The sequence below is a fragment of the Accipiter gentilis genome, chromosome 18, assembly GCF_929443795.1.
Source record: "Accipiter gentilis chromosome 18, bAccGen1.1, whole genome shotgun sequence".
NCBI classification, from domain to species: Eukaryota; Metazoa; Chordata; class Aves; order Accipitriformes; family Accipitridae; genus Astur; species Astur gentilis.
The window spans coordinates 1,113,325-1,124,461 of record NC_064897.1 but is presented as its reverse complement, the minus strand read 5'-3'; the positions used below and the strand labels follow the sequence as shown (position 1 = coordinate 1,124,461).

Here is an 11,137-nt window from a genome sequence, read left to right as displayed (position 1 = left end):
CACTGACGCAGAGCTAAATGCAGCTGATGAAGTGTCTTCATCATAGTTTGCTGAGTGCCTTGTCTGTATTTTCATGATTTATTACTTCCCTGACTTTCTTAGGTGTTGGGAGGAACGATGAATCAATCCAAGCATTTTCAGAGCAGGGACTGCTAATTGTGTGAGCTCTGTTTACCACTCGAGAGCTCCAGTTTTGACAAGTCTCTTGACCGCGTGTTAATACTTATGATTAATTGATGTTACATGCATCCGCAGAAATGAACTGGATAGGTAACACTTCAGAGCTATTATTTCTTTCTGAACAAGCAATAAACATAATTATGTACATGCACACTGTGTTACAAGCATAACAGGCAGGGAAAGAAGGTGCTTTTGAAGGTGTGTGGGTAAACCATGGCTCCCCAGCAATGGGTACAGGCTGAAATGATGGGGCAGCAGGTTCAAAACGGTTACTTGACTCCTTGGTGGCTTCACAGCGGCTTTTCCTTTCCTGTGTACGTGGCTACAGAGAACTGCAAACGAGGGCAGAGGTGTGTGAATGAGGGGTGGCAGTGCTGGTCAGAGCGCCGCGGGCAGGCCATGAGGTTATTGAGACACCAACATTTGCACCGTTTCACAAACAGATGGGACAAACTTCGATGCTGGGAGGCTGGGTGACCCTGCTGCGCATTTGCCCCTGGAGGCTTGTCCCGCTCAGCCATGCTTCGCCTTGGCTGCCTTTGCTCTGGCTGACGTTGTTTTTTGTTGCCCCTGGAGCAGGGCTCTTCCCTCGCCGTGGAGGGAACCTACCCCATATGTGGGTAACCCACTCACCCGGAGGGGCTCGGGGTGATGCTGGCAGATGTCCTGAGGCTCACCCCAAGCAGAAGGACCTGCGCCCTTGTCCTACACCACTCAGTTTGTTGCAGGTCCTTCCTTGGAGCTGGTGCTGCCGGGGAAGGCAGTGGGGTTTGCCTGTGGGCTCAAAAGCAAAACCAGTTTGGGTTAAGGTTTGCACATCATCCTTGGGGAGACCATAGAGGTATCTAGAGTGGGGGTGCCCATGGTGAGAAGCTGCTCGGGGAGCCCCACCACGAGTACCGCGAAGCGGCGGGGACCAACCGGACCGACCGTGGGAAGCAGAGGAGTCGGTGACAAAGGAAAGGTAATCGGCAGCCGACGCGTGTCCACGTGAAGCAGCTCTCCGTTCATTTTAAAATATCAGGTAACAGATGCAATCGGAATGGCTGCGCCATGCAACAGCCTTATAAAACAGCAGAAGAAAGACAAATACGGGTTTAATTGCCCACATCACTTAAATTGCTTTATCCTGCGTAACTTCATTATTTCTAGAAAATTTGGCCCAGGACATTATGGTGGGAAGTAAAGTTTGCAGGAGGCTATGAAATTTCCCACTGCAGCAGCCTGCCAGGGCAGGTTATTACACCGTGCAGATGAGAGTATTTCTGTCTGCACAAAGGCCTCTGTCAGCACATTGGAGGCGAGGCGCAGCGCCGCGCAGCTGGGAACCTGACCAGCGCTTCTTCGTCTCCCTCATGCTGGGGTGAAGGGGCAGCACCACTGACCTGAAATGGAAACCCGAGAGGATAGGGACAAGCCTCTCTCCGAAATCCACAACATACACCACCGGGGCTGCCTGGCTCTGCGCCACGCAGAGGTGCGGATGGAGTCACCTACCCCGTGCCATCGACTTCAGCCCCGTCCACCCGTGGGCAGGGTCCCTGCTGGGGCTAACCTGGCGGTGTCCCCAGACGTTCCCCCATGAACAAGGGGCACTTGTTGGGGGAAGGCACCCCAGGACCCTCTGTGACCCCTTCCCACTGCTCCAGTGGCCTCTCTGGAAAGGTTCATACCATCAGCCTCAGTATCCTCTAATATTCCCAATTTGCACTCATCAGGGAGCTGGGCCAGCCCTGGCCCCCTCGGCTGGGCTCTAACTGCAGTGGGGAAGGGCTGGTGGGACGGTGCTTCAACGTCACTGTCGACTCTCCCCAGCCTTTGCTGGATATTGGGTAGCTCAGCTGGTGGGGCAGAGCATTTTCCTTACCCTGATTTTGCATTTTAATGCTGCCATAAGCCATTGCAGCATGTTTATAGCATCCAGCATTTTCCCATCTGGCCCTCCCCAAGCTGCTAATCCCATCCAGAAAGCAGAAAGCATTAAAAGAAAAATGTAATGAGAGTAAGCAAAATGGCAAACCTGTCTGGGTCGTTGTTTCCTATGGCTGTCCCCCCCCTTCCATGAGGCTCGCTGCGAGCCGGCAGCACAACCTCACGGTGCAGCAGTGCTCCCCCGGCAAAACCAGGGAAGAAGCAGCCGCACTGCGGGGTCTGCTCCGGGCAAGCAAACAGCCTCTTCTCCGGTGGCGGGAAGCGATTTTTCCACTAACTGGGCCCGGATTGCACTGAATTGGAGCAAATGGCACAAGTGCAAGGGCATGTTGTGTGCTGGCCCGGTGGCAGGTAGGAAGGTTTGGTTACTTACTCTACTCGGTTTTAGCCCGTCGTGCTCAAGAGGGGGAATACACTTCACTGGGCGGGGGGCAAAACAAAGCCGACCGGTTTGTGGAAAAGAAAAGCCTGTTCCTTTAATCTATTTGAAAGCTTTCGGTACATCAAAGTCCCCGCAACAAGAGATATTGCCGATATAATTGGTGTGGACACTTGCAAAGGTTTTGATAAAGACCTTTGTGAAAGAGCTATTTGTGGGAGGAAAAGAAGGGTCACGGGTTAGACGCTGGCCAAGAAACAAAACCCCAAAAAGCAGGATGAGGAGCAGGCAAACATCACACGGCTCTGTACCTCACCCAGCAGCACCCCAGCCCCAGGGCTGCTCACCAGACACGGTGGATGAGGTGCCCCAAACCTCCGGGGCAAAGCCCCACCGGGGGTGACAAGGATTGCCGAGGGCACCAGCAAAGCCGGGGGAACAGGCCAGAGCGGGGGCAAGGATCCCCCCATGGACACCGCCTGGGTAAGAGCCCCTGGAAGAAGGGGGCGATGGTTGTGACACCCAGGTAAGTCCAGGTCAGCTGTCACCTCTCAAAACCCAGCTAGGGCCATGGGCAGCTCACCACAGTCCTCCACCGGGAGCTGCAAATATATACTATTACCCCCCCAAATGCTAAACAAATGAGGAGCAGAACTGGATAGAGATCAGGAGAGAAAGTAGCAGGGAACTGTGTCCAAATGCTCAGATAGGAAGGAAGAGGAGGTCCTCTTCTGGCATCGCTGCCTCTCACCAACTCCCAAAGGACACATCAAAAAGAGGGGAGGGGAGCATTTCCGAGATGGGGAAGTAAGAGGGTTCAAAAGAGAGTCTAGCTAGAATTGAAATTATTTTAATTTCTAGATGAAGTGAGTAAAAAGCACCATAATGGCAGTATACAAAGTAATGAATGGCACAAAGAAGGTACATATAAGTACTCCTATTTACACTTTTCACATAAAAAGAGAACAAAGGGACAGTCAATAAACCCGAATGGCAGCACACGTACAAAGATAAGCGAAATACTGTTTTTCTAATGCACTGTGCATAATCACCCGGGGAGCTCACTGTTCCAAAATATCGCTAAAATCACAGATGCAGAGAGACTTGCAAGAAAGGGACAGGAATGTACCTGAAAGAAAAGAACATTTGCAGTTATATTCGCTATATGTGAGTTACATTAGCAGTGAGAAACAATACAGCTTTTTAAGAGAGAAACTCTCATAACAAACAAGAATAAATGGGAGGGGGGCAAAGATCCCCATGGGCAGATTATTCCAAAAATTGCCTTCTACAGAATGTCTTGTTCCTCCTTCCTCCGAAGCATTTACATTGGCTATTGGCAGCAGTCAGCCACTGGAGAAGACGAACCACTTCTTATCCCCTCCGGCTCCCTCCTGCAGCAAGGCCAGAGCACCTTCCCACCCGCTCTGTCCCTGCGCATCGCCCCGAAATAGGGGTCTTCACCTTCCTTCCCCACAGCTACCTCGCCGGTGGAGTTGCCGCCAGCCTTGCTCCCTGCAGCGACCTCCTCGAAGACCATCACAATTTCGGAGTCTCTGGCTTCAGGGGCTACCAAATTGCATCGTCTGGAAGCCCAAACCCAGTTCCCCAGGCTGGGGGGCAGCTGCGGCGGGTGGGGGCTGCCCGGGAAAAGGCATCTGCTCAGGCGGGTGCCGAGTCCCAGCTTGCTTGTTCCTTGTAGCCAAGGAACATTTCACATCCTCAGCCATATGTGCCTGAGGGAGGTAAAAATAATCTTGTCTTTTTTTTTCATTGACATGCAGTGATATCTCCCCTATTTGCCGTCGAACTGAAATTAATCTCAGTAACAATTCTGCCTGGTGATGGGAATGCGTGTATTAGTGATACACATCAGCACACCTTCGGGAGTGATGCTACCTGGATAAATATCAGTGAAGGTCAGCAATGGGGAGGTGGGGCGGGAAACGACTTGAGCGAGCATCCCTGAATTTAAATAGAGCCGACAATTGCAAAAGTACGTTTGTGGAAGCCTTCCTCCTCACGGCCTCCCTAATCTGAGGTAGTTCAGATTTGAGGCGAGAAGCCCAGGCCTTGACTGTGCCCACGAAGTTAAAATAAAAATAAGTCTCCTTGCCTTAATCTCCCTCTCTCTGAGGTTCGTGTCCTTACACTCAACTCGGAGCATGAACCATCCTTCCCCCGGCTGCCGTCCATTCCCAGAGGATGGATGGCATCCCGGCTCCCGACTGCTTCGCAGCTCTGTTGCAGCACTCCCTCACGGTCGCTTTTCCCTGCCTCCCAGGCACATCTGGCACGTTTCCTCACCCAAACACATCAGCAACAGGTAGCGGCTGCTGTTTTTTCCCCTCTCTCTGCAACCTCAGCCTCCAACTCGCTCCCTTCAGCAGGAGCCGCGGCGGCCCGAAGCCAGCAGAGCGAGCGTGGTACCCGCTGCCCATCGCCCCCAGCCCCTCTGCCAGCCGAACCCCCAGCTGAGCCGCGATCCTTCGCGATAACGACGTCCATGTCCCGCAGCCTGGCTCCTACACCTGGAGAAGACAGGCAGCCTTCCCCACGTGGAGCTGAAGGGATGAGGTGGAGATAAAGAGGCCTTATTTTTTGGTGGTTTGTTGGGTTTTTTAAGACTTTATTTGTCTAACATGCTTGACCAAAAATTACAACAACAATCAAGATATGCCAAAATGATTAAATAATCTTTAAGCTTTGATACCCCAAGTACTTTAAATGATATTTTTGAAGTAAGAGCTGCTTTCGTATCCTTTCCACATAAAAATACACAGTATTTTGAAGATACTTTAGGAAAAATTATTTTTAAGAGAATAGTTTATGGTCGACATAGAAATTTTGCTGAGGCTAATAAAAGGACCTCTTCCCTCACTTTAACATTTTAGTCTCTTAAATAAGTGCCGTGAGCGAATGTAAACATTTCAGACTTTAACAAACAGCCAATTTCCTGTCACATTTGTTGCAAACCCCTTGAATTGTGACTAGCTAAGACACTTTTATTCTAACTACACACTATTGCTCATCTTCCCAATGATGGTGGGAATTCATATTCAACTATGAATTTCAGTCCTTGCTGATTTAGGAGCTGATCCTGCAATTTCTACACCACTAGTTTTGACAAAAGTGGCCCCACCTGAATTCAAGGCGGACTGCTCATGTGCTTGTGAACTATTCACCCAAAAACCAGCTGCAGGCATCACTGATCGCTTTAGGGTTTCGTTTCAGGAAAAAGCAGCACATTAGTTTAGACCCCAAGTCACCCAACAGCTTACAAGAAATGACAGACCTGTGACTTGTCATGTTTCCTAGTGGTCCGGTGGTTTCTGGTGGTCCACAGCATGTGTTAGTGACTGGGCTCGAATGTCACGGCTCCCAGCAGCAGCTGGAAGAGCTGCTGCCAGGGGAAGCCAGCGAAATGCAATGCTTCTGCCCGGCTTGCTTAGAGTTGAGGCTGACAGAGCCTGGGTTTGCAACACAGGTATTTTAAATTGTGTATGCATATAATGTACACGCAGCTGCTACATGAAGCTCACATTTACATCCATGTATCAGGCAAAAAGTAACATACGCAATGATCCAATGCATGTATGCAGATGCGGGCTATGCGCAGATGCGGGCTATGCACAGACCCGCAAACAACCCCATATCGGCAGCGCAATAATCTGCTCAATGTGTGTGAACAAGATCAGTGTCTTGATGCCATGAGCCCCAAATTCAGGATGTCCGCGTGCAGAATACAGCAGTTAAATTATCTCCATCAAGGCAAGAAGGCTCCTATTTGCACATGGAGATGTTTATTAGCTCAAGGCAGAAACCCATTTCTTGTAGGGCACATTTGAAGCACTTTTTTTTTTTTCCGTAGGTTTGTAATCAATTCTCAAGTTTCTGCCTAGGACGGGACTGAAATCCCAGCAGCTCCAACTTCTCTGTTAACCTGCAGGAAAGCCGCACGGGCAGCACCATGGCAGTTGGCCATCCCAACCAGCTCCTGACACGTCCCCCACTTTGCCTGGCATCACATGCAACATGACAGATGGATTTCAACTCGGTTGATGATTTTCTCTTGGGCCTCTCTCAGCAGTGTCCATGAGTGGGCAAACAGCAATGACAAGTTCTGTGAGGTGACCCCTGCTCTGTACCCATGGGGGTGTACTTGTTACTCATCGCACTTATGCTACTACATAGCTACCCAAAAGTGAACGCTCAAACTCCACCTTGGGATGACCCCTTCCCCTCAACATCCCTAACGTTCCCCAAGGACAAAATGATCATAATGACATTTAATCACTTCTGACCGGGGCCAAATTCAAACCGGTAATCTAATCATTGGCTGCATGTCCCATTAACAGATTTTAAACAACTAGTCTCAGTGGGTTTTATTGAAAATACCACTACTGAACATTGGCTGGTTTTTTTGTGGTTTTTTTTTTCTCTTTTTACATACAATCGCATATCGCCTTACCATATGAAAACACAGAGGGGGGGTGGTGGTCTGGGGTTTTTTTAAGGGAAATGTCATCCTTTTTTTTCACAGGCGAGGCCAGGTTACAAATTCCTGAGTTTATACTGCACTTAACACAGTCTCCCTTCTTGAATGTTGAGCTGTTTACAGCATGCCAGCAATATGCACCATTTCCCTTACCATCTGTAATGCCAGATGTAGTAAAACTTCATTTCAGTACAGTGAATTAGGGCCTCTATTGCATTGGTTTTGAATAGATGCAAAGACTTAGACCTGGAGGACTTGAAGCAATAGGCTTCCTCCTGTGACTGGTCATTCGTGCACCATCTTTTATATTTGCCATGTTAATTAAGGGAAAACATCTTTACCATCATTTTTCTTTTACCAAGAGCTCACTGGGAAACATCTGAAATGAGGAAATCCTAGTCTAAACACTTAAGTTTAAACTGCAAACTTTCTTAAAGAAACACTCGTTTGAAAGACATTGTTCTTTTAATAAGTCCAATATAATGTACGGTATATACAAAAGTCCCTACTTGAGAGAGATATATATATATGTATATGTATATATATATGTGGAATGCATTCACTTTTCTGTGTTCACAAATATTTTAATGGTGAAATGTTAAAGTCTTTAATCTGTTTCTGGCACGAAAATGTCTTTGTTCCTCATCCACTTTTGTCACTCAAAATTTATCTGTGAAGAGCTAGCAGGGAAAAAAGAAGAAGGTTTTTGCTTTTTTGTTGAATGGTTCCCTATTGGGATTCTCAGCCAGCAATATAAAGTTGCTAATGTGTTGGGTACAACTTTAAATCCTCATTACAATCATGTGTTCCTTGGAGTAGGTAAGTCAATAACTATAGGTGGATTCAGTGGCTGGTAATTCACAGTGCACACAGATGCATTCACATAGGTAGTAGTTCCATCAGCCATGACACCATAACCTGCAAAGAAAGAACATCTCTGGTTACTCTCATTATTCATTATTACCTTCTTTTTTTTTTTAATTATTCACCTTTATCACACAACAATAAATGCCATATTTATTACTCAGAATGAATTAAAAAATTCTCTTCATGCAAAACATAAATGCCTCCTGAATTAATAAGCAGAACTTTTTGCCATTTTTTTAAATTGTGTAAGAAAAGCAAAATGGACCCTTGCTAGCTAGTGGCTATAATCTCTGGCAGCCAGCTCACCAAACCTCCTTAGAAAGACAGATATTTCTCTCTGCAAAGCTTTTTCTTAAAACCTTCTCAGTTTTGGAAAGGATGAGAAGATAGAGCTTAGGCCATTGCAGCATTGAAAAAACCACACTTCTGCTCATTTAGGTTTGCAGTCATCAGTGCAGCAAACTTTGTGCAATTTTCATCTTTCCACCTTTTTTTCTGTCCTGTGTTGTGTATCTTTTAAGCTACCAATGAAGAAAAAGCATTGCTTGAATAAGGGAAGTACGTGTGCATCTGCACCTGGGTGTGATTTGTCTAAGTAGGAACCTCTTTTTCCTATGTGTTTGAACTTCTTGACCAATTTCCACCAAATTTGATGGCAAGACACTAAAATGCCTGCCCAGGTAGAGAAAAAATGGCTTTATTAATATGTTCTCTGACAGACCAAGGTGAATTTATGCCCTAAGACACCATAACATTTCCATGGGAGAAAACACCCTTCTGTATGTCTCACCAGTGGCAAAAAAGCTTTAAATACATCTCATGTCTGACTGGACAGACAAGCCAGACAATTCCAGAGCTAAACCTGCAGAAAATCAAACTTCCAGCTCTAATGCCTGTAGAATACAGTGAAATGCTGTTTCAGAAAGTCAAGAAGCAATCTTTAACTGCCCTGGTGTTATGAAAAAGTAGACACACTCTCCATTGTCAAAAATCTTTTCATGAATGTCTAGGAAAAAACATAAGCTTGATTACACCAAAACTAAAAGCTTAATGTTGGAAACTTGCACTGAAACATTATGATCAATATGAAGAAATGCATTCACAATCAGAAATATATGACTTTGGGGAAACTACCTGGTCAAAAGCATTTGTACTAAGATTCAGTCTCAGCGTTAATGAAGTTAATAGTGAAATGTATTCATTGCTACATACGCTGAGTTCCAGCTATTCAAATCCTAGGTACCTAGGATCCTACAGTTTTCCTGAGTGCAATTTTGTGTCTTATAGAAGCATTGATAGTTGCATAATTTACAAACAAAGAAACAGTAGCCAAATTCCTTTCTTTTTTGTTCCTTAGAATACCCTGAATAATGCAGGGCCTCCTAGACTCCCCATGGAAAAAACACACTATAATTAGGGACTAGGGAGGGAAGAAAAGTCTGTCAGGTTCCTGTCACAGACATTTCTTTAAATCATTTGCTGTTTGCCACAGAACAATTGTTCTGTATAAAACACAAACTGCATGGAGGACAGTCAGCATTGCTGCTGGGACTTTCCGTCTCCTCGGCTACACATTTGGAGAGAACAGAATCAGCTTGCTAATACGCTCTTTTTGCTGGAAGATTCCTAATGCCACAGTTTTCAGTCCTACCCTACTGCCAACAGAGTTTCTTTGGCCATGACCTCAGCCAAGTACTGGCTGTGATGGGCAAACCAGGATTTTAGCCGGCATCCCTGCCATGCTGCTTGTCACTTCCATAGGTCGATCAGCAGCAAGCCCATGTGTAGAGGTATTTTTTGGCAGACAGCAGTGCAGAGGGGGAATAGGGAAGAAACATCTCTTCTAAGCATCTCTTCCTCCCGGATGTTCAGTAAATGAGTTCTGCAGATGTAGCTATGCTCAGTCAGGGGAAGAACTCATCTGTTCAAATCATGCATTCTCTCTACAAAGAGCAGCTTCGTTTGCACAGGCTGTCTGCAATGGGAATTCTCCTCTGCAGAGATTTAGCATCCCACTGCAAAACAGGCTATGCAGTTCCCCATTTGTTTTCTCTAAATTATGATAGTTAACAAGAAGAGTACCTTGTTTCCGATACCTACTCTGCCAACTGTATTAATTCACAGGATTTACCATTCTGTGGAGGTGCCATTCTTTTCCCTTGGGAGCCAAAGTTGGGCTTGGTCTTAGCAGATGTGATTTTGTTTACCTGCCTGAAGCTTCATGGCTTGCTAACTGTTTGCTTATATCCCCTGCAAACCACTTGGCTTACAATTTCTGAAAAGACAATGAGTTTGAACTGTATTCACCAGCTCTCTCGTACGGAATCTCAAAGACTGCTCCAACAGCAAAGAGTTAGAAAAAAATACTGCCTATGCATTGTTTGTTTACTCTGTGATTTAACAGCACTTTAGACATTAACTAGGCATTGACAGGTCACCGCAGATGAGACACAAGAGGAGAATGAACTTAATCCCTGAGCTGTCAAATAATGATCTGAACGTCTTCTCCACCAATTTCACACCAGCACGCCTCTCAGCAATGTCACTTCTAACTTAGCAGGGTGAAAGCCCCCAGCAGCAAGTCAGAATGGGATTTCTGTGAAGAGTAATGGCTCTTTACAAAAACAGAAGTACCTGAATGCCAGCTACTCCAGTTTCTCCATTTGTTCATTTTTACACTGGTGAGACGCACAGAGATCCTACATCAAAGGCTGGAGCAGTCCCAGAAGCAGAAAACTGGCAGTTGAGGAGCACCTTTTCCTGCCAGTTAGTTAACACTGCCAAGGACTAAGCAGCTGATAATACATGCTTACATGCCAATGGGTACACTTCAGCACAGCCCAGCGGTTTCTTTTGGTGGGGGCACTGCTTGAAGTCTTGCTGCCATCATACGTGAACAGGACAGACTTCTATAGCAGACAGCATCTACCTTTCCCTTTGCCTGGTGATGAACTGCTGTCACTGACTTCAGTGGAGCATGTTTGTCACCATTTACTAACTTATGTGAAGGGAACTCATTTTTCTCCAGTTAAAAATCAAATAGTCAAGAGAACCGCTTTGTTTTTTCTGGGTACAAAATATTTCCCCTGCCAAAGCAAATAAATACATGAATAAATATCTTGAACTTCTACACAAGTCAGTGGTGACATCCCTCTTGATTTCAACTTCATATAAGCAATGATGGGGAGAGACAACCTTTATTGTAAAATCTTGAAGATTAAGCCTTGGAAACACCCCTCAAAGCATTCTTACCCATTTTACAAACACAGAAACTGAGACAC

The 11,137-nt window shown here is 46.2% G+C and overlaps 1 protein-coding gene across 1 annotated transcript in view; it reads right to left on the bottom strand.

Annotated features, from left to right (window-relative positions):
• Window positions 1-5,175: 5,175 nt before the first annotated feature.
• Window positions 5,176-11,137, bottom strand: part of MPPED1 (metallophosphoesterase domain containing 1) — a 64,577-nt gene continuing 58,615 nt past the window's right edge. Inside the window, exon 7 of the mRNA XM_049821731.1 lies at window positions 5,176-7,907. Coding sequence (XP_049677688.1) covers window positions 7,789-7,907 — 119 coding nt within the window. The 3' untranslated portion in view covers window positions 5,176-7,788. The remainder of the gene's footprint in view (window positions 7,908-11,137) is intronic.